General features: G+C 42.9%; 1 protein-coding gene across 1 annotated transcript; it reads right to left on the bottom strand.

Moving 5' to 3' along the window:
• Positions 1-13,804: 13,804 nt before the first annotated feature.
• Positions 13,805-19,554, bottom strand: GMNC (geminin coiled-coil domain containing). The gene is made up of 5 exons (XM_065748414.1): positions 19,546-19,554; positions 16,861-17,020; positions 16,696-16,781; positions 15,316-15,432; positions 13,805-14,446 (listed from the first exon to the last, which is right to left on the bottom strand). Exons 1-5 carry the CDS (start codon positions 19,552-19,554, stop codon positions 13,805-13,807), a joined length of 1,014 nt encoding a protein of 337 aa, XP_065604486.1.
• Between the last annotated feature and the right edge of the window lie 3,160 nt (positions 19,555-22,714).

The raw sequence follows: 22,714 nt of genomic DNA, 5'->3' as shown, positions 1-22,714 counted from the left end.
TGATTTTCTTCTCAGTGTTTGGTATCATGCTTTGGCACCTGTTGGGCATCCATAGGTATGCAATCAGATCACTGCATCTGTGGTGTGTGCATATGCAAGGAGAACTTGCATCTAGGTGAGAACTACTGGTCATTGCACAACTATTTTTGAATGTAATGTTTTCATATTGCCTCAATGATTCAAGTTTTCTTGAGGATACTGATCTAGAAATGATCAGACTGTAACTGGAGTTACTTTTAAAAGCAGGTTTTCCTTCACTAAGTGTAATTAAGACCAAGAGAACTTGTAACCATATCAATATAATAAAGTATGATAAAGAATGTAAGATAAATCATTTAAGAAAAAGGTTACAATGAACTTTGGCTTTGACCAACTTCAAGTTATGAGCATTCATTTTTCACAGAATCACTTTCCTGCACAGTAGTTACAGATGAACAGTGAAGCCAGAAGAGCTGCTTCCTTACCTGTCTGGCATGCAGTACATCATTGCAAACCAGGGCTGTGCTTGTGACCCATCTTGCATTTCTGCTCTATTTTGCATCTTGTTTCAGCAAGAACATACACTACACCACTCTGACCAGAAGATGGCAATGAGAAATTGAAGTTTACACTTAACTATCTCTTTATCAAGCTTTAGGTAGTGATACTTGAAGCTTATCACATCACAGTTCACATCAAAGACTTCCAAACAGATTGTTTTGAATAATTACATGATAACAGCTCCAGTTCTATATAGGTGAGCAATCAGGGCAGTGTCTGAGGATTTAGTATAACTGTTCTAATAACTGACTTTTCATGGCTTGTTCCTTCTCTGTTTTCTAAAGGGGAGTAGTTTAAAATTGGGTGCTCCCTCTGATCGACATGAATGAGCTCTTTCAAATTTTTACTGTCAAACAGGAGATGCACTTTGGTCAGAGTCTTCACAAGATCACCTTCACTGATCCCTAGGAAGGGAGATCTGTTTCCAGTAGGAAAACAGCAGGAGACAACATGAATACTTGAGAGGTCAGGCAGTAGCAGAGAAGCAATGCCACCAAGGGGAGAGAGTTAGAAGTTAGAGCCAGGCTGAGAGCTTGCCTTATCACCTAACTCATGCTTTTTCTACCATATCTGGAGCCCAGGTCCTGCTGGGGCTAGCTAGCTCCTGAACCTGTCACTCTGCATCTGCTTTTTGAGGAAGAATAGTTTGTGGAGCTCTCTCTGTAGAGGTAAGTCTATGGCAAGTGGTGAGCATAATGATGGTATAGTATTTCACATTGGATAGTAGGAATTATTTTTTCTCAGAAATAGTGTTGAGGCATTGGAAAGTCTGCTCAGGATGGTGGTGCAGTTGTCGTTCCTGGAGGTGTTTAAGGAAAAGGTAGATGAAGTTCCGAGGGATACTGCTTAGAGGGCAGTAGGTAGACAGTTGGATTAGATGATCTTAGAGGTCTTTTTCAACCTTAATGATTCTATCTGCCAACGGTTAACTCTAACTTCCTTATTCATGCTCACTTCAGCTGTTACAATGAAGAAACTCTGGTGTCCTCTGCTATTCAACTCAACAAGGAAGCAGCTAACCAAGGGCTGTTAGCATAAATAATCAGATCCAAGACAACATAACTAACACATCTCTGCAAGTGCCCTCAGTTGACTGTTTTTCCTTGGTTTTACACCAAACTGGCATAGTCCTTCACCTCTGTGGATGACAGTATTCCTATGTGTAGAGAGGGGTTGTCTCTGATCTTTGACTTCTTGCTAAAGTTTGAGCTTTCCAAGCTTAAGGGAGGGACCTATTGTAGAGGCAAATCTAATTAGGAAATCTCTCTTCTGAAGATAAAATCAGATACTGGTTTCTGTAGTCTGCCCTTGTAGGGCTCTTTGACAGGAAAACACCATAGAAAGATTAAGAAACAAAAGTTCTGCTTTCTCATCTTCATTTTTTTCCTATACATCCTATTTTTCAAGCTTATTATGGAAAACTTATCACTTTTTACACTTTTTCATATGTAAAATATGTTCTAGCAACAGGTGTACAGTCTCCAGTCTCTCAAGTCTGCAAAAGTGGATTCAACCCTGCAAGCTGTGTGCAGAAGTACCACAGGTGGATGCTCTCCAATTTACTTAGAAGAAGGGAGGTGCCAAGCAATCGAAACCTTTTTATGCCGTGGCAAGCAGTAAATCAAGGCTCTGATATTTTAAGCAGTAGGTTGTGCAACAGTCATAAAGGAAAAATAGGAATTATGCCAGCTTGCTGGTTATTCATCATTTCCATCAGTTTAGCCAGTCTCAGGTACTCATGGTGTTCTTTCCATTTACTTCTCAGTAAGCATTGCTCTATTTTCTAGGGAGTACAGAAATAAGAATAGGGAATGAACATAATGATGACAAATGGCTGCTTTGGCCTTCTCTGAGAAGACTGTGATAACCTAGGTCTGGTCTTTGTGTGCTCCTTCTGCTTTGCAGTATGAGTTCACCAAGGTGGCTCTGGACTGGCAGACCTCCAAATTGGCGTGTGTCTGACATTGTTCAGTGGGAACACTCCGTGCAGACCTAGGCATACTCCTCTCTTTGACATCAGAGGAAAGAAAACAGAAGGCCTTATTCCTAAGTCTGTTGGTTACATCAGCACAGGTTATGGCTGCTTCCTCCATCTTCAAAAAGTTGTCTGATCTGGTCTTGGGGTTACAAGACTCCAAGGCTTGGAGTTGATAAGTAATGCTTCACCCTGGTTATAAGCAGAGAACATCAGCTGAATATCAGTGAATCACAGGTCACTCTGTCCACCTGCTTGTGTAGTTTTAGTGCAAAACTGATTCCACCAAGGCTACTGGAGGCAGCTGGATCTCCCATGGGAGAGTACTTGCAATTGGTGGCTCTGTTTTCCCTACCCTCTCTTTTCTTTTGAAATTGAGAATAGCTTTCCTGGAAAAAAAATAAATTCAGTAGGATTGTTTTCTACTGGACAAATGAAGTTTCTATGAAAATAAAAATACTTTAAGAACTGCTGTTGATTTTGAGACTTCCATTTCAGGTAGAAAATGCATCCTGAACGTGTTGAAGCTTTTTAATTTTAGGTTTTTTAGGAATTTTTTTCTTTCAAAATGAAGCAGAGGCTGTGTCAAGCTCTCCATAAAACTGAATCAATCAGCAGCTTTCATCATAGCTTTAGGAGAAATCAGTCAATCTATAGGTGGAAGACTATCAGACTTCTCAGGTTGATGTAAGGAATGAAGAACAGTGAACTGCACAGCAATCTTACAGTGGATTTTTTTATCATACTTTGTGTTAATATGTAAAACTACTTTTAGTCAGCCTGAACACAACTCTTCACTTCTGTGTAAAGTACTGTGTTCAATCTCCCAGCTCTTTCTCCAATAAGTAAATGAGTGTGAGGGTGGGAGTGAATGAAGAATGTTTGAATAGTTACTGTTAATGTTAACAACAGTTTGATTCTATTAGTGTAATGAATGAGAGTTAGTGCAAAAAATACTTGTGAATCCCTCCCTTCAATCCCCAGTAAGGAAGGTTTCTCCTCTGAACTGCAGAAGTAGAAGTGCATAACAAACTTAGCAAAATTTGTGGAAGACAAGAAGGGGTGTAGCATCCTCAGGAAACTTCTGCCTCAGAGTAAAGCCCCAGTAATTTGACCTGGGCTGAATGGCATCCTACTCTGTTCTAAAGTTAAACAGTCCTTATACAAACTTCAGGCAGGGATGGGCACTGTGCAGAACAGACTGAGCTCCTGCCCTGGGACTCTGAACTATGATGTAGTCTTGGGAGGGGTCTTCAACCATGCTTACCTACTGGCATGTTAGAAACTGTGCAAGAGGAAAGGTTTTTTCCATTTCTAGGGTTACTGGTTGAGTGACCAACTGAAAGTATTAAGTGGAATCTGAGCAGTTGGTGGCTTGTATCTGAGAGACAATTATTCTACTCATATTAAACATTAAAGGATCACATTAAAATGCCATATGAGAATGGAATTGAGTCTTTTTGGTCTTTTGATCTTCTTTTAGAAGATTTGACCCTGGCATGTGTCTGACTTGGTGCACTCAGTTATATTTTAAACAATAGGGGTTAAATTATTCTTTTGAAATCAAATGACTATGTAGCCAGAGTTAATACAGAAACCACCTGAAATGATCATCCTTTGAAATTCCTGGAGGAAGAGTTAGAGTGGCTGGATTAGGTAGGATTTCTGGCCTTCAAACAGAAGGAAGAGGATGGGTTCACAATGAAAATATGTCCCCCTATATTACAGGGGGAAGTGATAGATTGTACCTCAGGTTTAATGATGGCTAGTCTAGGGTGGATGAGTGCTGAGTGACTCTATGCAGGTATGCGGCAGCACATGAAGATGTGGCTGATTGTGTAAGTATGGACTATAAGTCACTGAAATGTTATAAATTTGAGTTAGGAACCTACAGAGAAAATTTAACTTCTGGCTCAAAAGAGTTGAGTTCAAAGTTGAATCAAGTTACTAAGGGCCTTGTCCAGACAACTTCTGGTCTACAAACAGGAGGTAGTACACCACCTCCCTGTGGCCTTGCAGAAGTGCTTTCTACTTTTATTGTGGTGAATTTTATATGGAAATAAAGATGTCATTATTTGCCTGTGCTTGACAGAGATGATAGATGAAGTCCAACTGTTAGACTAGGGAGAGGAAAGAAGGCTTAGTGCAGTTGCTCAGGTAATAGGGTTCAGTTTCATGGCAAATAAAAACTGAAGAAAAGGAAAGGATGTCCCTCAACTGAATCTAAAAGAGCCCAGGAAGTCATGAAAGTCAAAATGATAAGCAAATGTTATTTTCTCCATGTCACTGAGCATTACTTTGCTTTCATGCCTCTTGATGTCCTGCTCCCTTAGAGTTAGAGAGGAGTGGTCTTGAATAAGTCATGCTATTTGCTTTCTACTTCAAGACTTGCCAGGGAAGGCAGAGGGCTTTCAACTGCCTTGGACGAGCAGGGTTTGCTGATCCTATGGGCTAGTGGCCAGTATGTTTGCTTTGTTCATTGTAGCCTCTATTGGGATGCGAAGAGTGCCAGTCATGAATTTCATTAATTCCACCATCAGTAGGTCTGAATTCATTGCCACTAATACAATGCCTTTTTCTACGTGCTGTGCCAGAGGTATTTTTTGACACCATGTGTGACCTCCTGTTATTTCTCAACAAATGTTGGCAGGCACAACACAGCCATTAGAGCAAAACAGCACAGTGTGTCAGAAACTGCTGAGTGCATCCATGCTGAAATGAACAGCCAATCCCAAAGTGGGCAGAAAATAAAATTTGTATAAGGACTGAGTACTAATATTGCTTCCTTGCCCAGCTTTGCTGCCCCTTGTGTTTTCCCCCTTGAACTTAACTCCTGCAGCAACATGAACAGATTTTATTCATTTCTAGTATATGAGGATTTCCTCATGCAATTATTACCTGAACTTTGAAATATCAGTTAACAGGTTTACCTATTAATATACCAATCAATATACCAATTAGTTCCTTTCTCTAAGCTGATATTGATCCTGTCTTTTGCCTTCTACAGAAAGTCTGACAAGGTCAAATCATTTAGTTAAAAGTAACTTCTATGATGAATCATAGTTTTTATTGCTGCATAACCCAGTTCTCTCACACTGAGATAGTTTCTCCCATCCTTGTTGCTGTGTGCTTGCTGCTGTTGAAGAGGGGAGTAGGGAGAGTGGTAGAGTTAGTGGCAGGCTTTTCTGCAGACAGTAGTAGTTGCATAGACTGTAGCTGGTCACATGTAGGATTGGACTATGCAGTGTTGCAGAGCACATCTCTAGAGGACACTGTTTTTCTCATTAATTATCCCTGGATCACGTGGGAGGGGATATCTGCCACCCCGAAGCTCCTTACCATGCTAACCCCATCCTACTGTGCCTCTGTTCAAGTCACCTGAAGGGTTCAGTTTGTCCTTCAAGGTGACTAATATACAAGAACATCTGGGCTCTTCTCACAGTTTTATTTATCATCTCTCAATTATAATGAAATTAACTTGGTCTGTTTTAGGATGACCGTGGTAGGAGGTGAGTGCTCACAGAGCAGGTTCATATTAGGATGCTCTCTACACTCTGTCAGAGCTGTGCACACATTTTGTGTGCTCAGTATGAGGCACTGGACTTGAGTCTGGAGACGTCTTCCCCTGCCAACATACTTTTCAAGAAGACAAAGCAACAAGAAATAGTTTCAGTACAGCCGTCTTGTGAGCCTGACAGAGAATTGTCATTTGCTTGGCAGCAAGGAAAGCATTTTAAAACTGATGAGAACATGTAACGGACTGATTTACTTGGACGGTTCAGTATTTCTTTGACTTTAGCCAGGGGAGGCCACAAGTGGGGTAGAGAAAATCAAAATAGAATGCAACACAAGGCTTGTTTGTATGCACTGGGGCTTGCAGACACTTGCTGAGCTTGTACCTGCACGTGGGCCAAATGGGAGAGGACAGCAACTAAAAGAGAAAGCAATCAGCCCATGCAGCAGCAGAATAACTTCACCTGTCAGCAGCTAAGAGTGATGCCATGCAGCCTGGAAACGTTTTAGGGCAAAGTGTGTATGCTGGATGTATCTATGCCTGCATGTTCATATGTCCTCTTGGTAATCCCTTTTGCTGTTTTTTTTTTTTTTTTGTGGCTCCTCTGACTACATTCCTCTTTCTCCTCGTGGGGAGGCTTGTGGAGCCGGGCCACCAGGTGGCACTGGGGAGGCGAAATGCCCTGCCAAAAGTATGCCTAGGAAAAAGTTAGGGCCTTAGAGACTGCGCATTTAGGGACGAAAATGCAACAAAACTCACACTGCAATAGGGAACTCAGTGTTGTATGTCTGGAGTAGCAGAAGAATGGTTTCTACAACATCCTTGGCTATGTAATGGCAGAGAAACCTCAACTGAAATGAGTATTAGTTCTTATGCTCTGTCATGCTGCTGCCTCTGGCTGTACTTGAATCCTCTGACGTTTATGGTAGAAAACAGAGACCAGATCTCACTGGCTGCTTTTTTTCCTCTGCTGTCTTTTTGATGTTGATATCCTGCAGCCCCAACTCTATTGCATCTGCTCTCACAGCCTTTCTGTGTACATTGTGCACGTCCTTCAGAAACCTGATTTAAAAAAATAAAAAAAATTGGGTAGTGGCAGCTTTTCCCTTTCTGATTCACCTAAAAAAAAAATTCTGGAAGTGGTCTTGGCTTATGGAGTTGTGGTATAGTGCTTGTCATCCCCCTGTGAAGTCTGAATTAGACTGGGACTTGTTTTACAGGAAATCTTAGATAATGTCTACCTGTGTCACAGCTCAGCTCTTTGGGTGTAGCCCAGTAGTCTGAATAGCCCATGATTTACTGCCACCAATGGAATGAAACAAAATCACTTTCTCTGATTTATATCCTCTATTGTAGTTAAATATTTACACAGTATCAAGATCTTAGTAATTGAATGGCTAACAGATAGGCAGCAAGTGTTTATACACCTCTGAAATAGCCACAGGGCCATTGAGGTAATGATATTTCATGCTGATAAAAGGTCTTTCAGTAAGAAGAAACTTACTGCTCTTTCAGCTCCATTTTGTTCTCAGGGATCGCACTAACTCATGCAGATTTCAGTGGGTACTGCAATTTTTAGACTGCAAAAAATGACCCACTTATTTCAGTAAAATACTTATCATAAAATGAGACAATTATGGAGGAACATAGCAGTTTTCACACAACAGTATTGTTGAACACTTCAGCTAAGAAGGCAAGAATAAACATCAGATTGATATCAGCCTTTGAAGGAAATTAAAGCTGGTAGATTTAAACAATATGTACCAGTATTAAATCAGGGCCTTTCTCCATTCACTTGCAGAAAGGTATCACTACATATTTCATGACCCATAGGTAATCAAAATTAGCCCTGTTTCCTGAAGCAAGAAGGGATCATTTAATTCCTACTTGTTCTGTTTAATTCTAGGTCCAGGTGAGGAATCTGGAATTCAAAGCAGGTACAACAGTTGTAAATGAGCGCGAACACTGCCAAACTCAATTCTAACTTCTTTTACAGCAGTGTTCTGAGCTTCTAAGTAGAGCTAATCTGTGTTATGTATTGTTATCCTAGGGCTGGCTGGTGCTGCCTATTTCCTAGAGAAAGGAGTTGTGCCTCCAAACTGTGTAGTTCTATAACGAAAGAAGTTAATACTTTTTAAAACAAAACTGGATGGAACCTTTCTACTAACAAACTTCTCCTTTTTAACACTGCTTTGAATTGTCAGATGATTTTTGAACAGCTGGGATTCAAATGGGACTAAAAAGGTAAAGAAAAAGAGAATGATGGCAAGCAGGTTCTTATTTTGTCTTTTGATTACAAAAATCTTCATATCAGGTGTCGGTCATATAACTTTAGAGTGACTGTTATGAAGTGAGGCAGAATGCTAAACATTTCAAGGCCCACTTATGTTAATATGAGCTCAGATAACAGAAAAGACGGAATACAGTCAGGGATTCTAATCAGTGGAAATAGGATTAGGTCCAGACCAATTAAGACTCTGTATAATTTTTAATGTAGTAGATGTTACTGATTTTAACTTTCAGAACCAGCTTCTGTAAGGTCTAGATATTTAGCTTGTGTGTGAAATGAAACATACAGTGCTAAAGACTAAAGGGGATGATGCTGCTTAAAGATCATGGGGATTCCTTGGCCTCACCGTGCTAGCTGGGATCCAGTAGAAACTTTCTTCTGTAAGGAAAGTTTTCAAAATGGCATTTTCTCTGCCTGCAGTGATTAGTAGTAGGATATTGAGTTGCAACCTCTGGCTCAGCCTGGCTGTTGCACAAAGATGCACACAGCATTCTTTGTACCTGTAACAAACAACGCGCGTGTGGCAGGATTCTTCGAGCACTGGCAGCTGGGCTGCTCTTCCTGCTTTGCCACATGTCGACTGTGCACGCTGAGAGTGCAGCTGCAGGATCTGTCCTCCTGCTGGAGACGCTCGGTCGTTTCAGGACCTTGGACAGCGGCAGCGCCCACCGTGGGTAGCGGCGGTGCTCTAAGCGCACTGCGGGCACCGCTGGCGGCGTGACCGCTGGCTTCAGCACACAGCTGGACTGATAGGGCTTCTGGTCTGTGCTCCGGCTCATCCGACGGAGTACTGCGTGGGCATACTCCCTTGAGGGTCGCCTGGTGCTCGCGCTTCCAGTTTCTGCGATTGTTTACAGGGAATAACGTGGTGGTTGTGGCAGAAGATGTCGGGTGTTTAAGTATGACTTCTAGATGTTCGTTTATTAGTGTCCTCTTTCACTAGTAAGTTTCTGAAGAGGTTATCGGGAGTTTCAACTAACCATGCCAATATCACAGGTACAATCTGAGAGTGGGATTTTTGAGTGAATCGAGGAAAAGGTAGGGCTCAGCCCAGATATTCCTGCCTCTGTTGAATTTTATAGTCTGTTGTTTGTGCTCCGCTATTACTTGATTTCCTTGGGCTGCAGGGCACGTAAATATTTAGCCTTGAAATAATTCAGTGATGCACAAATAATGGACCAGAAGACTGACAGGAGGGATGGCATTTTAGGTGAATCATGGCTCATCCAAAAATTATTTATAGACTGCTCTCTCTATTACAGGATGTCATCTACCTGGTAATAAACCAGGATGTTTATGAATCAACTGGTAGACTTATCCTCTCTTCTAGAGGGCAAATTAGTTTAAAGCACAAGACTCACTTTGTATATCTCCACGAGCAAGAAAAAATCACATTTCAATGAAAATAAGACCTCTCTGGTCCCAACTGGTGTGTGGTTACTAATGAACCTTCCCACAGTCTGAAAGAAAAGTTAATAAGTAATACAGTCTTGCTTTTGGTGTCAACTACAGCTGACTAAATGGAGATTTATGTTCTTAACTCGTGCTTCTCTTTCATCTTCAGTCTTTTTACTCACATCTCAGTACAACTTCATAATTCATCACTTCAGAAGGAAAATCAGGAGTACATAGAGTACTACGATGAACCAGGTTCACCTTTGATCACAGTGCTCAACTAATGGGGAAAGAAGGTACAGATCAATTAAGTGAGAGTCTGATGCTGCAAAAGCAACAGAAGAAAGGCACAGTACTTCCTTCACTTTGTAGCACTGAATCTATTTGGGACAAAACAGTCATGGACCACCAAAATGCACTGTGCAAGCCCAGACTGAATCAGACATATATATAGCTGTTGTATATTTACCTCTACTCCATCATGATCACAAACTGCATCTTTTTTTGGTGGGCATTTGTGTTAGCAGGAAATAAGATTCCTTTCAGTCCACTACAGAGGCATGTAAGCAGTTCTTGCTTTGTACAGTGTGAGCAACAGGTCTTCTATTTCATAGATGCTTAAGTCTGAAGGCGTGGGCAGATTTGCATCAGTGAGATGTTATTTGAAGTTTTATTAGGCATAACTTAATGACATGGGTAAAATTGATGTTTACAGATAATCACAGTCCTTTTCAATCACAAAAATCAAAACACTGAGTGTTAAATTAAATTCTGTTACTATAAGCATACATTCTTAAACATGTGGGTTGTTTAAACTGTGCAGCTGCATGTCAGAAAACAAATGAACTTCAAATTAAAAAAAAACCAACAAACCAACAAATATGTTAATACATCATGGATATTTACAGGCAATTAAGTTCATCACTGCCCAAAGAACCTTCCAGTCATACTTCCCCATCCCAGGTGCAAATATGTCTGATGATGCTCCTGGGCAAGAATGAACTTCTCACACAATTTGCAGCATCAGGAATCACATTTTTTTTGGTTAAATTGTTATGAAATGGTCCTTGGGTAGAAGTCAAACCACAGAAACAAAGGCATACTAGAGCTGATATCAGAACTCAGAACCAACTCTGTTTATGGAATAACAAAAAACAGAAGAATTAAAGTCCTCATCTTGGGACTGAGTTGCTTATTGTGCATTGGTGCTTGAGTAGCTTGTCTGAATTGTTTTTAACAATAACTCAGGGAATGAGTTATCATTAAACTTGAAAAATGATGCTGTTAGGGGAAAAGAAAAAAAAACACCCTTATTTCGTGTTTTTTGTTTCCAGTATACTCCTACCACTATGGCAATCAGCAGTATTGTTCCCATGAAGCAGATGACAGATACCACCTTTTCTCACCCAGGTGCCTGAACCAGGACTTCAAAGTTTGTATGTGCAAACAAGGAGCAGCACTATGGGACTCCCTGCCCAGATGAGCTCCAGTAAACCAAGCTCAGACAGAAGTCCCTGCCAGAGGATCTACACCTTCATGCTGAGCAAAACTCAGGAGCTCACAGCAAAAGAAGAGGATATGTGCAGGTAAATAATTCACTGAACTATGTGCTTACATCTATAGTTTATTTGCTGTGAGACAAGAGGACCAGCCATCTTTTTACAAAATACTCTGAAGGTATTTGTTTGGTTCCACTGAAACCCTACTTGTGATTGTGTCAAAGATCTGACAGCTTTGTGCTGGTTCTTTGAGGAAGTTTTCATGTGAAGTGATCTGAAAAATGTGGAAAGGAAATGTTAAGATGGAGAAATATTTTCTCTCTTTAGAGAAAACAAAACCTGATTAAATGTTTGCCGACAGAATTAATATATTTACTATTGCTGCTCACTGATAGCATTCAAATACATCAGCAAAAGTACCCAGTAGCATTAAAATATATAGAACTTTCTCAAGTAAAGTTTTACAGCTGCTTTGGAAGACATGGTATCTACAGCTGTGTTGAGTGTAATTCCCTGGCCACACTATTTGCTGTATGCTGTTCATCCCACATCACCACACAAAAGGGTTTCCCATCGCTAATTCAAGTCAAGGCCAGGCATTTTTTTATATAGTCATATGCACCAATAAAAGCTCCAGTGAGAGAAACATTTTGTTCAGTGCTACCTTATATAGTAAGGCAAGAGGAGATTAGTAGTCAAGAACTGCCTTGAGAAATAAATTAGTTGTTGGTAGGACAGTTTCTTCTGCTTCCATCTGTATACAGAAAAGTGTTATAGAAACAGTGGTCTTGTCTGACCAGATTAATCAGCTGGCCATGTTTTTACTGATTACAGCAAAAGCCCATAGCAAATTACTGTATTTATTCCACGTGTAGTGCTGGTATTTTTAATGCAGTGCAATAGCGCCTACAATCAGCACTTTTAGATTAGCTATTCTGGGAGTCTGCCCTGTGACTTCAAAGTAACTACAGAGAAGTACAGTTAAGTATTTGGGGAAAACACTACTACTTCTCATGGAGAATCCCAAATACTGCAATTCTAAGGCACAAGAGATACTTTCATCCTTCAAAAACAAAATACCCTAGTTCTCTACAGGGAAAAAAAAATGCCCACTGGAAGGAAATCCTCACATCCGGTTATTTTTAACTTGTGTAAGTACTTCCTTAATCTTACTGGGCCATTCTGAAAGCCAGAATAATCAAATTGGTCCCTTTACTTCCAATACTGAAGTATCAAACTACTATATAGCAGAAAACAAAAGTAATATGAAACATCACCAGTGAGCTTACTCCATGTAGGTTGACTTCATATATTTAGTAGTATAAAAAATAATAATAAAAAAATCCTGTGCAGTGCTGGAGCATCTTCTTGCCAGAGGTTTTAAAGCATTCTTAAGGGAGTCATAGTCTTAGCTACAGGTCACCACATCTGACAGATGTGGAGAGGTAAGAGATGGTGTTGAAGGTTGTAGTTTCCAAACACTAACCTCTATGTGATACTGCCTCCCCAAGCCAGGAGAAATGTAAACGTTTCCTGTGGGAAGCATGAAAGGTATGATGGAAAGAGGAAGCAGTCCTGACTTCGGGCTGGGGTTGACTTCAGGTAACTCTCTGTATGATCTCATACAGAAATGTATGATCTCAGGGCAAAAAATTCAAGCTGTTCCCTAGAAACATAACCTCTGGTTTCACTAGTGCAAAAAGTGAAGCTGTACAAAGCACTTCTGAAGCCAGGAGTGGCTTCCTTCTATGAAAGCACTCAGTATCAAGCTGGTGAATGGGGAAGGAAATCAGTGAAAAATCTAATGTCACTACTCCAACTGCATCTCCAAATCTAGTTCCTGTTCTGCAGCTGAAGCTGGTGAGAACATGGCTCTAACTTTTTAAACTCTTTTTATCTGTCAGACAGATATTTAAAACATAACACAGAAAACACTTTTAATCACAGCGGAGGAAAATCTCCTAAATTTGATGTATCACTTGCAATTATGTGCCCTCCAGGTAATAGAAGCAAGTCTTTTTTTGAGGTGCCATTAAAAATGACAGCACCATGTCACTGTAAGGAGGTCAACCTAGTGCAGCATATCAACGAATGCATGGGTTGCCTTAATCCAAGGCACGCTATGTAGCTTAGAGAGACCCAAATCATGCTGTTGATGACGTCGATCCTCGGCCAGATGACTTATGTCATCTTTGTTATCTGTGAATGTCAGAGAGATGTTATTTCCAAACTGCATGCCCCAATCCCTTCTGTTTTGATGAATGTGGGAGTGCTGAAAGTTGAGTCTGGCAGTCATCAATTAACAAGGAATAGCCAATGAAAGAAAAAACAATGCAAGAAAAGGCATGCCTCCCAACGCAGGCACAAGAGAAGTACATCTGGTCTGTTAATCTGGCCTAGGGCAGATGTGTGTCCCACTGTAATCTGGAGCCACACCTGTGAAAATCCAGGAGGGAATTAGAGCATGTATGTAACAGAGTATCAGTTAAATAGAGCCCCGAAGGACTTATTTCTGCTGGCTGAAATTGTCTTGAGCACAAGATGAAGTGTGTTTCCCACATTCCCTACAGCAGACCTTTGACACAGGTGCCTTATTCAGGCTGTTTGGGCACCCAGGTGAATCTCCATCCTCCATCATCTTCTCTGCGCACAAAAGCTTGTCCTTGCTGGAAGGTGTGAGTTCTCACGTTGCGGTGAGGACTTAAAAATGTTGTGAAGGCCACTTCAGTTCTGTTAGGTGACAAATCGTTAGTCAAATATGGCAACTCGTAGCCCGGAAGAGAGGAGATGCTTGGCTCTGGTGAGGAGATGTGTGGTGCTGAAGGAAACTGAGAAAGGAAGGAAGAGTCCTCACTGCATGGATGGGTACTGTTAGCTGGAGGCATGTGGCTGCAGCTATATGCTGTTGCCACTGCTTCACTGTGGTCATAGTTGATGGCTTCACCAGGGCTAAGGCAGTATGTGTCTTTTCCAAGGTCTGAGGTCAAGGCACTGTAGTTAGCTGAAGATTCATCAATGGTGTTGACATCTTTTAATCCTAAAGTCTCCAAGACCCATCTGTCCACAGCAGGGCTGGCTTGCTCTTCACAGGCAGTGAATTCATCAAAGAGGTTCCTTCTAGCTTTAGAAGCATGAGGAGTTTCTTGAAGAGCAAAGCAGTAGTCATCTTTTAATCTCCTTTTGGTGTTTTTGAGAATAGTACAGGTTTTTTGGCCATGGCAGGACAGCACTTTCTATTAAAAATAAATTAAAAGATGGAGAGAGATTAAAAGCTGATTTTCTAATTCACAGTCAACAACATATTTCTGATCTTTAATTTTATATGGATAAGACAGTTACTACTGTCCCTATGAAAAATACTTTCTTCCACCCTTCCTCCCTAGATGTATGGATACGACTAATTTTTCTGTCCTTACAGACTCTACAACAACATAGTCTCTGTAAGACAAGAATTTGACAATGTCAATAAGGCCTGCACTTTGATTGTATTCTCACTCAGTAAAGCGTGAAATGAGAGCTGCCTGGCTGTGCTGCACTTCTCTGTGTTGGTGCTGCCAGCAGCATTTGGCAGGTGAGTGGGGTGTTGGGGGGGAACATGGCAGCCTGACAAAGAGGGAGGATGCTGAGGTAAGTCATGCTGGGGCAGGTGTGATCTTGGCCAGGGAGCACTTGTAGCTGCAGCTGCCATGACTTTAATAGTTTCTCTTCACGGGAAAGTCTGGAATAGGTGGTTGTTTGTTTGTCTGTTTGTAAGAAGATCAGTGCTCTCACACAAACAAAATATACCAAAAAAGAAAAAAAAAAAAAAGCTTTTCAGAAGGGGTAGCTGACAAAACAGGCAAATTAAAGAAATGTTATGATACATTCCAAATTGAACTTTTCACTGAAGGAAAAAAAAATTTGGGACATAATAATGTTACTTTCCTCTAGTTACAACCTAAATTTAACCATGCTCTGGGCTTGTAATGTCTTCACAGTTAGAACCTGATAGGATCTCACAAGGCAGGTTGTCTGTGCTCTTAGACCTTCCACGTATTTTAATGGCATGTACCTATTCAACTTTGTTTTGCACGTGTCTATACAACAGGTCCGAACACAATACCTTAGCTTTTTCTTCTAAACACTTAATCAGGGCAGAATTCAGGTACTGTCGGAGGTTACTGTTTTCTTCATGTAACCTAGCAAGTTCCTCTTCCTTCTGAAGCAAAGTATCTTGGAGCTGTGGAATAGAGATACTGATGAATGGGTGTTGACTCTGTAACATAATAGCAATTGCCCTATGGTACAGGCTGCTTGGATTTGATCAACAGGGTGTTTGCTTTGTGAACTTAACCCATCCCCTTAAGCCTCTTGCTTCTGTTAATCTAAGTGGCATGACTGTTCAGTTTTCACTTTTGACTTCTTTTATTCTTCAGCAAGTGTTTGAAAAGATTGCTCTGGGGAAGGAATTTAAATATATATACATGTATATACATTTGTGTGTGTGTGTGTGTGTATATATATATATATATAAAAGACTAAGTGCTGAGTAACAGCTGATAAGAATTACAGGTGAATAGCCAGAAACCATCAAGGCCAAAATAGCAGCAACCTGATCTCCTCCTGAGATGCAGTAAGCATCCCTTTACATCCCTTTCATTCCGGTTTATAGATGGTTGATGGGGGGAAGGAAACGGAGCTGCAGGCTAAAATTGATGGGGCTTGGATGAAGAAGGAAGATGCAACTGTCACTCTTTACAATAAAGCGACACTCAGGTATCTCTTCAGTTCTGGACACCACCATGCCAAGTGAAGTATATATACAGAGCTGAGGTAAGTCATGGTCCCAAGAACTGAACTGATATGTTTTATTCGCAGAGCCCTAACATATTTTTATGGGAAGCATGGGTCTTTGCAGAGAGATTAGGAGGACTCACCTCCAGTGATGGATCCCAGATACCTGCTGACCATAGTGTGATAATTACTCATTTAAATGATTAAGGCAGAATCAAAGAAAGCACCCTAACGAGGTTTAATTACAGGGACCTTAAAGTTAGTAAATAAGCTTCCATCAGCTTCACCATATCAAAATATCACTCCAAGTATCTCATCAGAATGATCTTTCTGGGATTCTTCATATGGCACTGCTCATTTTTGTTCCACTGTTTGATGTGGTTTGCAAAGAAAAAAAAAAGAGGGAAAATAACATGGAACTGCTTGTTGGTCAAAATGATTGACCCTTCACGTGAATAGCTGATTACACTGGAACCATATCCCATGACAGTAATCATTGTGTGGGTTCAAGAGGACTTAATATATTTCCAATTAACGGCGTGAGGTTCTGCAACATCTGAGCCTGAGGGATTCCTCAGCCACATCCCTGGGCTTCCGTGGTGCCAAGATGCTGTAGGAGGGGAGAGATGTACAGAGAACCCCACTCCAACTTCGTGAAACGACACGCGGGGGACACCCGAAGGCAGAGAGCGGGGCGGGGGGCCGTTACCTGCTTGTTCCTGTAGAGCTGTGAGGACAGCTGGTCTCCCCTCCACGCCTCCTCCTGGCCAACGAGCTCGGGGGCGAACAGCCGGCCTGGGCGGCAGCACAGCGGGGTTAGCGTGCTCCAGCCGGCCGAGGCCGGGCCCCTCGCCCCCCGCCGGCGCGCACTTACCCGGCGGCCGCGCCTCCCGCCGGCCCTGGCCGTGCTCGGGCGGCTCCGCGGCGCAGACGGCGGCCCACGTTTCCTTGGAAACCCCGGCGGGGACGGGCCAGGGGTAAGTGCAGCCCTGGCCCCCGGGGAGGTCCGGCTCCGGGCACGGCCGGCTGCTGCTCTGCGGAAGCAAGGGGTCGTAGTGATGGGGCGGCCGGCGGCTGTGTGCCCCTCACCGGGGTTGGGGAGGGGAGGAGGCGGTGTCGGTCCTGCCCCGGAGTACACCCCCCCCCCCCCCCCCGTGCCTGCTGGGGGTCGTAGGGAGCCCCGTGGGACGCAGGGAGCCCCGTGTTGCCTGCTCCAGGAGCCTGCTCGCCCCCCCGCCCGCTGGCACCGCTCCGCAGCGCCCCGCTACCGCCGCTGGGCAGAGGGGCTCCGGGCAGAGGTGTGCCGAGAAGAAGGCTGAGCGTCCTGTGGTCCCTTGGGAAATACTACGGTCCCGAGCGAATTTTAGAGGAGGAGAGGAGTCAGGGTGTTCTTGGGCAGTCCTTTCCTCCTACCTCGAGGGCTCGATTCGGCACAATGCTAGCAGTCACCTCCAGGCTGCTTGCTCTATTCTGCCCCTGCAGTTCTCCAGGAGTCCCAGACTGCACAGTAGCAAAACCTGGGGTTGTTTCTGGAGTCACCCCTTTTCCCTCCTCTAAATAAGCACGATCTGAATCCCTGAGAAGCAACGGCAGAGCCTGGAGCCTCGAGAGGGGAAACTGCTCATCCAAGGGGAGGCACAGCAGCAGAGAATGCTCCTGCAGGTGGTGGAGAGCCGTCTTCCTTCTCCATCTCAGAGGGCACAAAACCTCCTGCAAGCCCCCAAGGCAAAGAGACCAGCTGCTCCTTTTCTGCCTCCAGGTCGAGAGAAATGCAAAGAGCACTTACCATGTTAGTGGTAGAATGAAATACAGGTCTTGGGAGTACGTTTAAAGCCCCAGCGAGGTTTAAATGGCTCTGAAGGAGGGGGAGAGGGGGGAGACCGGGGAGGCGAGTTTAATCTAAAGGAGCTCCCAGTGACGCCTCAGAGCTCTCCTGAAACCCAGCAATCTGATTTGGTGCAAAGCTGTCAAACTTGTGACGTGAATAAACAGCAAACTTGCTGAAATCAAAGTCATTCTGGTCCCACAAATCAACACAAGGAAGGAGGGAAAAGAAAAGAAGGAGAGAAGGAAAAAAAGCCTCCACACACTTCAGGACAGCACTGAGCTGGTGTGTCTGAGTTTCACTCCAGGAAATGAGCAGGGATCCTGGGAAGCATCCCACAAGTTCAGAGCAGAGCTGTTGGTGTTGCTGGTGGTTGCTTTTTTTATTTTGATTTGATTGATTTTAAAGCTTTGTTTGCAGCTGTAAAATCCAGCAGGAAGAAGCAAGTTTGACCAGCACATCTGGCTGAGGGAGCAGGTTTTCCGTGGCTTTTCAGGGGCGTGTAGAAGCAAACATTTAGAGAACTCTGTGGACAGTTCTGATGAGGAAGAAAGTGAAGATTTCAGAACATCACAGTCTGAAATTACAAGCTCTGCAGTAGTCTCCCTTTGTAGGGAATTGTTAAGCCACAGGCTTCCTAGAGGAAACCTCGGGATAAAAATGCAGTATCAGTGGTGTAAGATTTACTATCACAGTCGTAATGTGGCAAAAATCATGTAGGTGTATGGAAGAGAACTTTTCTGCATTCACAGTCAGTTCTAACTCAAATCAATTCCATGGCAATCAAAACCCATAGGTTTGAAATCTTCCCAGAGGAAACAAACAAACAAACAAACAAAAAAAAGGATGAAACAAAATCTGAGGATGATTTGTGCAGGGGATGGTGTGAATAAGGCTACCAGCAAAGGAGTTGGTCAGTCAAGACCTTTTGCCATGGCAAGAGCTATCGAAGGGAGATAACCTGACCTGCTTGAGGACACAATCTACAGCCATTCAAGGGTGAGGCTCGGCCAAAAGCAGGCCAGGCTAGCACATGGGATGGCCTTTCATTCCCCCTGGAGGATGCTTAGTCCTGTTACCATATTAGCGAGGCTCAGGGACAATAAAAACCATGAGGGCCGCTTGTCAACCATTCTTTTCTTACTGGCATTTTTTCCTAGGTTGCTGCCCAAGGTAAACTGGCAGCAATGCCAAATTAAACCACTGCCATCACCTCCCCTGATTATGTTTTCTTCCAACTGAGATAAAGGGCTCATGCTTCGAAGCCACACCACACCCACCCTCTGGTCACCTGGCTACAGCAGTTTTCCAAACTCCAGTTCTGTATTCAAAACTCTCAGTAACTACTGCAATACCCCACACTCTTTGGTTGCCAACTCTCTCTTGCTTGGCTGGAAGGACTCTAGCAAGGAACACAAGCTCTATAAAATGTTTTCAATGGGTATCAAAGTTCTGCACTGCCATCCTTGGTGTGTTTTATTCTCTCTGCCTCCTACTTAAGGATGCCTTGAAGGCCTCCTAGGGCACCGTGGAAGCAAAGGCTTCTCCACCTCAGGCGAAGGTGGCGACCACCCAGGCCAGGAAGGGGCAGCAGGTGGCGGACAAAGCAGAGAGATCGCAGCACCCGGCAGGAAAGGGGCTGGGGCGGGCTGGAGCGGGCAGGAAGCTCCTCAGAAGCGTTTCTTGATGCACTAAGGCCCCACGGGGCCCGCCTGGCTCCAGCAGCCCCCTTACACGCCGCATCCTCGCCTTCAGGCCGCCCAAGGCAGCGGCCATCTTGGAGCTGCTTCGGAGGCGCGGGAGCGCCGGGCCCGCTCATTGGGGGAGACGAGCCGTCCTAGTGACGTCATCACAGTGCGCCAGCACAGCGGGGGGTAATGGTGGCTGCGAGGGTCAGTTGTGTGGGCGCTGCTCCTGCGCTCTCCACGTGGGACTCTCTCGGCGTCTGCATCCTGCCCGACGGCCCCGAGGGGTGCAGTGGGTGTCTCTGCATTAGGGTTGCCCCCTGTAGGCTCCCTGGTCATCATTTTGGTTGCAGTCTGCCTGAAAGCAGATCTACGGATGCAGAGTTCCCTTTCTGCTTTGTGGATGTGGGTGTGGGGAGGCGTGCTGCTGGCCCACGGCTGCTGCTAGATGGCCGTTTGTCTGGCACGGTGCTGGTTGCCTCTTCTCTGCTTCCTCTTGGCAGAACTTTATGCTCAGGCATGCTGTTTGCTTCTAAGTGGGGGGAGGAGTGTAGACGCTCTCTTTGATTGAAAACCAGGTATGAAGTAAACCTGTGGTCACCCCGTTGTTGCATCTGCAGAGCTGGCATCGTATTGGTTTTTACTGTTGGCTTTTCTTTCTCAGCTCAGCTGATTCTTTTTGGGTCTCTGCACTATGGTTTTTGTGCCTGAGAATTAAGGATGGCACGTGGGTAAAATGCACCAAGTCAGAGTCCAAGTGCATCATAGCTTTGAGAATGTAACTTATGAGTGACTTCCTGTCCCAGAATGGCAAGTGCAGTTGGTCTAAGAGGGAAGGAGCTAATTTTGCAAACAGGTGTGAGGATGTCACAAATGATGATAGAAAAGCTTCAAGTCATGGCAGCAGTTATACGTAAGTATGTTGTGTAAAACAAGACCCAATAACAGTCACTTGCTAATTCTTTTACTGTTTGTCTGAGGCAGATGCTTTCAGGGCTCTTAATCCTTGTTATAGCTAATCTTGCACTTCAGTTGCAAATAAAGTTCAAGGATGAAACTTCTATGAAGACTTCAGTATCACTGTTGGATTCAGTAGAAATATGCTTATGATGTTTTAATATGTACTACTTTCTTTAAATTTTATGATTTTTTTTTTTTTTTTGTAATAATGAAAGTAATCCTCCTAGGATCTTTCTTACTTAACTCATTTTTATGTAGAAATGGCTCCAAAGTTATGTTTGGACCATTATGAACTGGCTTCCAGAAGAGATGCTAAACAGAAGAAAAAAAATAACATTTGCATATAGTTGAAGTCAGCTTTTATACCAGATTCACTTCTGTGCGTGTTATGTTTCATGCTAAAATCTGCATAGGTGTGTAGACTCACCCCAAATCCTCTTCATTCATTCTGTCAAATTACTGCTACAATGCTTCTCATGCCTCTTAGGAATGATAAGTCTATCAGCAGCAAAATAAGGACTCACATAATATGCCCAGGTATTGAATAGTCAGGTACTTGAGTTATCTGGCATTTGCCTGAATCTTTCCTGTTTGTGAACTAAAGGTGTGATTAGTTAAGTCTGATGAGACTAATTTGCAAGAATGCTTTTCAATGGAAATTTATTCAGATGCAGATAATTTCCTGAAAGTCCTCTTCCATGAACACAAGACTAAAAGGCTCTTCCCAATTCGTATCTCTTGCTGTTTACTTTTGTGAAATTTTCAGTCTTGCTCTTAAAACTAATCAGGTTAGTTTCCTTATGTTGTTCCCACTGTGAAGCTGCACCATAGTGTCTGAGCTCTGATGGTTAGACACTTTCCAGTCTGAATGTATTCATAGTAGATATAATCCCTTTTGTCCTTGTACCAGTATCTTGCTTTAGTTTATACAGTCCTTCCCTCTCTGTACTGTTTGTCCTTGATGTCTTTGCTGCCTCGTACTGTCTTTTCCTATGTTTTTTAGGTCAAATAAGGCAGATTCTTTTAGTTTTCCCATCGTATATACGCTACAAGAACCTATCTCAAAGAGTGTTCCAGTTGACACAAACATGTTTTTCAGATGGCTAACCAAAATTAATCTGTCTGCTGTTTAATTTTAGAGAAACGCATTGGTAAATCTTTTATTTCTTTCTGATACGTTTTAGGCTGAGCTTTGTGTTTTCTATCACTGTCTCACACAAGTGACCTGTTTGGAGATCACTGTCAACTGGCAGTATATGCACTGTATGGGGAGGCCAGTGGGATCCTGGGGTGCATGGCCAGCAGGTCAAGGGAGGTGATCCTCCCCCTCTACTCTGCCCTGGTGAGGCATCCCCTGGAGTACTGTGTCAAATTCTGGGCTCCCTGGTACAAAAAAGACAGGGATCTCCTTGAAAGAGTTATTCTGTGAGTCCTCAGTGCTATTGGACTCCAGCTCTTCTATTTTGATACAATCTAGTATTATGGCATTTCACATGTACTTGGAAGCAATCAAATTCAAAAGATGACTTCAAGGCTCTAAAAACTGTATCAGTTTCACAGAATCACACAGCATCACAGGACTATAGGGACCTCTAGAGATCATCTAGTCCAACCTCCCTGCCAAAGCAGCTCCCTAGACTAGGTTGCTTAGGTTTACCTGTATTTTCTTTCAGTAAGGGTGACGAGTTGATAGATAAAATCTATACTATCCAGATGTGATTCTTGTGGCTTTGGAACTATCTTGTTAGAAATGGAGGCACACAGTACATTTAGATATTTATGATTGGATTTCTGTGTTGTCTGGTGTGTTCTGGATGAAATTTATTCCTGAAAGATCTCCAGAAGTTAAGTTGGCATTACCAGTGTTTAGTTTGCTGTGTTCTGGAAAGGGTTGGGTTTTTTTTTGTTTTTAACTCTTCTAATGAAATATGTTGTGTTTCAGCAGCAACATGGAAAAAGGGTAATATTCTAATGATACAGAATTTTAAGTTGAGTAATGGATATTGTTTGATGGATTGTATTTAAATAATGAAAAGACAAATGAAAATCTGTCATTTTCATTTCATCTTGAATGGCTGTGATGGTATTTGTGGACTTTTAGGAGGTGTCTTATACTGCTTAAGGTGCTGAGAAGCTTACACGCCTCCAAATTTGCAGTCATTTTCCCCATTATCCTCTGGATAGTAACAGTGAAAGGAACTCATTATCACCCGATGCAGACGTTAGGAATTTGAAGGGATGTTCTTTATTGCACACAC

Source organism: Cyrtonyx montezumae, unplaced genomic scaffold (genome assembly GCF_038088225.1).
Source record: "Cyrtonyx montezumae isolate F1298 unplaced genomic scaffold, pur_monq_1.0 scaffold_5, whole genome shotgun sequence".
NCBI lineage: Eukaryota > Metazoa > Chordata > Aves > Galliformes > Odontophoridae > Cyrtonyx > Cyrtonyx montezumae.
The sequence above is the reverse complement of the archived record's forward strand: the minus strand, read 5'-3'. Positions and strand labels throughout refer to the sequence as shown.

What these genes read in the sequence shown, in the direction of transcription:
- GMNC (XM_065748414.1), bottom strand. An exon ending in AGCTCTACAGGAACAAGCAG is followed by an intron (nt 15,433 to 16,695) that starts GTAACGGCCCCC and finishes TCTATTCCACAG; the next exon opens with CTCCAAGATACTTTGCTTCA. An exon ending in GTTTAGAAGAAAAAGCTAAG is followed by an intron (nt 14,447 to 15,315) that starts GTATTGTGTTCG and finishes TATTTTTAATAG; the next exon opens with AAAGTGCTGTCCTGCCATGG.